Raw genomic sequence first — 6,463 nt, forward strand, 5'->3', positions numbered from 1 at the left:
GCTGGATATAAGATTTTAAAACTTGGTAAGATGGACAGTTTTTGCAGTGACATTTTATTATAAAATTGATAAAATAAATAATATCAACAAAGACAAGTTTAACGCAGTCAGAGGAAACCCTCTGCACACCTCACCCCCCACAGGTGTGGGTCTGCGATGAAGTAGCTCTTGAAAACCAGCGACCCATCAGCAGGATTTGTGACAGCCGGACACCGAGGTGTGTGACGAGTGTGTGAAGTGTGTACAAGGGTCAGTGGGTGGACCGGAGAACGAATGCCTTCGGTGTACACACTGCGATACAAAGGCCGACCTCCTGCGTGAGCGCAGTCATTAGTGCTTTCTTCTCTGTGTGCATCAAGGTCAAAACAGAGCCTGATTACAGGGCATTCTCCAGAGCCACAGGGTGTGTGTGTGTGTGTGTGTGTGTGTGGACGAAGAGGCTTTCCTTTTGAACACAGGCAGTGGTGGCATTCCTGGCCCTAGGCGCAGGCTCTTGAAGCCAGATCTCAAGGAATTTGGGAAATGTGGAAGGGGGCATATCGCTGACTGTGAACAGGAGAAGGTGAGATGGGAGAGTGATGAGGGCAGGGGAGGAAAGGAGGGAAAGGACATATTTTGTTTTCCTTTTGTGGCCCCCTGGAGGATCGGCTCAGTAACATGAATGGAGGCAGGATTGTATAATTAACAAAAACCTGAAGGTTAAAAAGCTGGCAGGGATGAAAAAGAAGTGGAACTAGAAAGACAAGGGCAAAAAGTTGCAACTATGAGCAGGTAAAGAGTTGACTTGTCTTTTTTTTTTGACACCCATAAAAACGAACTTGGAGAGGATGAGCTACTTTGTTACCTTCTCCTCCGTCTCCAGCTCTTTGCTGAGCAGCTTCTTCTCGGCACAATGCAGCTGCCTCTGCAGACTCTCCACCTTCTCCTGCAGAGCCTGGGGAAGAGCAGAGACAGATGGAAAGTGGAAAACAGCTCCGGATCTGTGTGCGTTGACGCGTTTGTGACACAAACCGATAGGCACTGATCTACGCTTATTTTTCAGCAGGTGACAGAATAAAACTCCAGCTGCATAAAACTCAAGAAACATGTAGGCAGAAACAAGTGAGAATATGTTGGAGAGGAACAAATCAAAACAAGAGGCATGATAGTAACTCTTCATTAAGAGGGTTTTCTCGTGCAAACGAGCAAACTTAAAGTTTTGGTAAGTTTTTCATGCAGGCCAAGAAGACGTGTGTTCTCAGTAAGAATGAAATTCATTGTGGTTTCTCCAACATTTAGGCGAGAGTGACATAAGAAGAGGAGCTGTGTGTGCAGCTCAAAACCTTTTCCTCTGCCCTGTAAGTGATAGCAAAGCGCAGTTCCTGAGTGCAACACAGAACCAGATGTTTTCAGCGCACATGTGGACATTTCATCTCTGATTAGTCTGCATGGAAAACAGAGAGAGTGACGTGTGCACTTTACACTTAACGTATGTGTGAGGCTCTGGCAACAATCAATATTCACAGCATCGCGACCCCCTGACCCCCTTCCCTTCACTGGAGCTGAGTGAGTGGGCCAGGTGTTGTACGACCACCTGAACTAAAGCCCACTCAGCTGACAAACATCCCACTGAAGCTTTAGTACGATGATGGACTTCATGATGCCAAAATCTCCACACTGAATCATACACTCCGCCTTGCACCGGTGTAATCCTGTTAATGAAAGTGTTTGACAGCCACCATCTTGTCACAGACCACATCATTGACCATTATTTTTCTTTAATTGTGAATTAAACACTAAACAATGATGGAAAATATATTTTTTGTCAATTTACATGAAGATTACAGTAAAATATTAAATGCAATATATGTATATATATTTATTAATTAATTAATTTATTTTTATTTTTTACCTTTAACTTATTAGCAGTGAATTTTTTTATTAGTTTTATCAGGATCCAATGGGAGGCTCATACTTATTCGCTTAGTTAAATCCAGGTGGTGATATTTTTTTGGGCCACCACCTGGAATTTAACTAATTATGCTTAAGCAAACTCAATTAGGTCAAACAGAGAGATTTGTCATGCTAATTTATCTCACACCTCTTGTAATGAAATTTTCCCACAATCCTTTTTCAGTACGTTGGATGAAGGTTTTAGAGCATGTGTTCAAGTCAAGGCCCATGAGCTAAACGCGGCATTTTATGTGGCTTGCGAGAGCTTCAAAGATGTCTTAAAATAAGCGCATGCTGCTTTAAAGTCAGCATTGACCACAAACTACATTTCCCACAATGCATGTCAATTACGTTACCCGCAAAGTGACAGCATCCCACCACTAGGTGGTGATGCAGAGGGTTCAAAAGTAGCCTGCTGATGACAAAATTGGATGCGTAAAATCTCTATTTCACTACAATTTTGCTGACTACTTTAGCTGCAGCCATGTTTTACTGGGAAGTGGGAATTTCCCATTTGCAAGTCTTGAATTTAAACTGGAACCAGTGGGAATTTCCCATCGGAAAGAGGAGGAATTCAGAATTCAAGATGGCAGCTACATACCACAACTCAACAGCGAGTAAAACTCTCTTATTTATACTTTTCATAGTATTTCTGAATTATTTATTTCACATGTAGTCAGTCCTACACGTAGTACTTTTCAGTGTTTATAAGACGACGTGTTAAAACGCCGTTTCTATGCAGGAAACACCACATAGAGCCGAGTAACTGTTAGCGGTGCTCGGCCGTAGCAATGAAACGAGGAAAGTGACATTTTAGTTGAAGTTAAACACGACACGTCAAAGTTAATTACAAATGGCGCTTTGAGGGACAACATAACGCTCATGTGGCCTTCAGTGAAAATGAGTTTGACACCTGTGGTGAAGTGTATACAAAAAACAAAAGTATAGACTTTCATTTTGACACATAGTTAAACTAGTATAGGAGTGTAAACATCAGTGAGAAACACTGATGTATAAGTGGCACATTATGCGTGATTGTTGAGTCTGCTGTATGAGATGAAGATGAAAACACCCCCCGCACCCCCTTCGAAACCAAAGTCTACTTTCCCGCACGGTGACGCAGCGCTTCTGAACCGCTTCTTCTGGGAAGGACAGTTAAGTAGAGGGCTTCATTGGTGATGTGCGCTTTCTTGTGGCTTCCACATCCGATGTGCTCAAATCCCGTCTGAGGTCAGGAGTTCAGCGTTTGTCACTTGGTTAATAGAATCATATGGGATGACTCTGCTGACAACAGAAAAAGCTCTGTGAGTCATAAAGACTTTGGACATATTTCCTGTAGTCAGACAGGACGGACGGATGATGTTAGAGAATTTCCACCATCTCAAATAGACAGATATAATTTTATTAAAAAAAAAGAAGAAGGAAACTATAAGTCTGTGAGGTTAGAATAAACTCCTGGGAACACCTGTCCCACTGATGCCGCTGAAACAATGAGGAAAATATCTTTTTGTGGCGGCCAACGATGGTGCTTCCTTAAAATATTGATGCTCACAAAAAATCCTTTCAGCGTGATGTCTCTCTTAAATTAATGTGAGCACGCKGCTTGTTTCCAGTATAACGTGAAGAAGGCCTGTGTGCAGTTTCATTAAAATTTATCAAATGGTTCATGAGAACAGACACGCAAACACACAGCAGTAACTATGCGAGTGAGAAAAAAAAATCATCTTCAGCTGCAAAACAAAACCTTGAGAGGGAAACGTGATTGCATCAGGAGGAGAGAATAAAAGTTTAGAAAGCTGAAAGCAGAGACGATCTTCAGAAAAATAAGGGAGGCGGAGGAGGGGGAGAGAGAGAGAGAGAGAGAGAGAGACACGTGGTTGGGTTGAAGAGATCGGGTCAGCAGTGTACCTCTGAGGCCTCTTTCACCTCTCCATCAACAATTGTGGTTTTGTCTTTCTTTCATTCCAAACTTTGGCTCAAAGGAGCGGCGAGGCACACGTGCACCGACAAACACCGCTCGGAGGGATCCGTGCAGGTATAGGCACGCATCAATATTAACAAAACAAGTTCTAAAAATGTGAGCGCTGCACTCAGTCAAATGAGTGTGCAGTTATCGTGCCGCACGCGCACACGCGCACACACACAGAGGCAGCGATGCCTGAGTCATTCTTTCCTGGGTGGTCCTCCTGCACAGATAAGGCAAGCATGTTTCCCTAGGGTGAAGTAAAAGCAACAGAGGGCAGGGGAAGAAAAGCAAAGAAGAAAGAAAGGAGGGAATGGTGGGAGGAGAGAGGGAAAAAAAAGAAAGAAAAAGGCCAGGGGCCTCTTTAAACTTGGTGTTTTGTTAGGAGCTGAGCTGCTCTTCATGTGCGGCGGGGCCTTCTATTTGCAGCGTGCTGTCAGAAGTTTCTCCCAAAGTCTGGATTAAAGAGATCTTCTAATGACACTGAGGCTGGACGACTTCAGACGGCAGCAAAAACCTCACACTGCACCCGCCTCTAGCCAAGGACACACACACATACACACACACACACACAAACAGACAAGCAAAGAGTACAAACAGATACATACACGAGGGGCATAAAGCATACAGACATACATAAGCAAAGATATGCGGACTGCGCCCACACACACAGAGCAGCTTTAGTAGAACAAGGCTTTGTGTGGATGTATTGCTACTGATCTAATAGTAAATAATAAAAGATGTGCTAACCTCAAGGAGAGATGGATGGCCAGAAAGATGAGCACAGTCTTTCTTTTATCTGCACTTTTATCAAAGGACTGTGGGAAAGGTAAAGAAGAAAGAAGCTGTAGGAGGAGGAGGAGGAGGAGGAGGAGGAGAGAGGTCTCCCTCCTGAGGTGTTGGAGAAAAGAAACTTTTGCTTTTGCTTTGCTGCCTCGTCTGTCTGTATGTCAGGAATAAAAACATGTGCTTTAGCGAGTTGACCAGGACGGCCCCTCTGAAAGATAACACTGATATTGGTGCGAATTGACTTTCTTTTTAGTGCTCTGATGCTTTTCAACCGTTTTTTTCCCTGTAACTGATTCACAAGTGAGAGGGGTGAAGTTAGGCTGTGAGGAACTTTCCTGAAAAACTATTTGAACAGTTATCTCGTTTTTTTTCCCCTCCCCGATACGGCGCACGCACACGCCGCTGCCGCTGACGGGGGCGTCTTCGCAAGCGCTGATGAAAATAGTAAGACAATCGACGCACTAATGAAGACACGCCGCAAATGAGTTATGCCCACAGGGGGAACACGTTGTTCTTTATCTTTCTGTCTCTGCCTCTTTCAGCTGTTAGCGACGGTAGAAAGAGAATAGGAAACAACTTCAAAATATGTGCCATATGCCTGGTGTGTGTGCTCGTTTGTGCGTCGGCAACTCATAAATGTATTCTGTTTATCAAACTGCATACCATTTATTAAATGTTGAGTTTAGGAAAAGTTGCGAAAATAAGTGCAACCTAAAAACTCTGGACAGCATTGTAAATCGTGCTGCACACACACGGTTACTGGACTCTTCTAATAAAAGGACTTCAAGGCCATTAATTATTCTTGAGCACAACACCGGACGTGTGGGTTAGAGTAACTTCTGTTTGTTGTCTAACATTAGATTAGTGTCTCTACTTCCCACGTTCTGTTCTCTCGTAACYTCCTGGAATGTTATCTCCCCTATTTCCACCTCCTCTGATATGTGGATCAAAACACCGCCCGCAGCCGGAAAAGTCATCAATCAGCCAACACAATGCACGCGTGGTCGGTTGCACGCACACGCAAACATGTTCCGTACATAAGCTGCGCACAAACGGGGGAAAACAAACTTCCCAACAAAAGCACAAGTCCTTGTCTCAACATCATTGTACTGTATTGTGTTGCAGCTGATGAGTGTTTATGATGATAAATGACAGGACAAGGAGTACTTCGTTTTCATTATCATACAAATCCAAAGTTTATTGGACTTTTAAATAAAGTAATTTGAAACAAAATATCTTGTAATGGTTTTAACTGAGGTCACTGTGACGGGATGTTATTTTTAAAATATAAAGAATAAGTTTTACAAGGAGCATGCATGAACATTACTGTGTACGATTATTTACATTTCAACTATCAAACTTATGTGATTAGGCGCCAACCCAGAACCAACCTGCTGGATCTCATGTATATAAAGCTGCAGGCATGCAATGAATTACATTTTAGATGCTCCAGATTCAGTTGAGATTAGTTGCACCATGCCTATTTTCATACTTAAAGGGGCAATATCCTGTAAAATCAACTTTTTTGAGTTTTATATCATGTTATAATGTTATACTCTCATAAAAAACATGCCCAAAGCCTTGCTCTGACTCATTCATGCATGTTTGAGAAATCCTGCAGCGTTTTTAGGAAGCCATGCTGAGGAGCAAAACGACAGGTGGGGACCAGAAACGCCTTTTGGGACCAGAAACGCCTCTGGGACGTGTCTTTAAGCCGAACTTCCTCATGGCAGAGCGCCCCCCCCCCCCCACACACACACACACACACACCCCGCCCAC

The 6,463-nt window shown here is 43.3% G+C and overlaps 1 protein-coding gene across 1 annotated transcript in view; it reads right to left on the reverse strand.

The window, feature by feature from the left end:
- The window catches only part of cep112 (centrosomal protein 112), a 124,085-nt gene that overhangs the window by 11,546 nt on the left and 106,076 nt on the right, over positions 1-6,463 (reverse strand). Inside the window, exon 23 of the mRNA XM_014010148.1 lies at positions 845-934. Coding sequence (XP_013865602.1) covers positions 845-934 — 90 coding nt within the window. The remainder of the gene's footprint in view (positions 1-844; positions 935-6,463) is intronic.

The sequence above is a fragment of the Austrofundulus limnaeus genome, unplaced genomic scaffold (genome assembly GCF_001266775.1).
Source record: "Austrofundulus limnaeus strain Quisiro unplaced genomic scaffold, Austrofundulus_limnaeus-1.0 Scaffold65, whole genome shotgun sequence".
In the NCBI taxonomy this organism is placed as follows: Eukaryota; Metazoa; Chordata; class Actinopteri; order Cyprinodontiformes; family Rivulidae; genus Austrofundulus; species Austrofundulus limnaeus.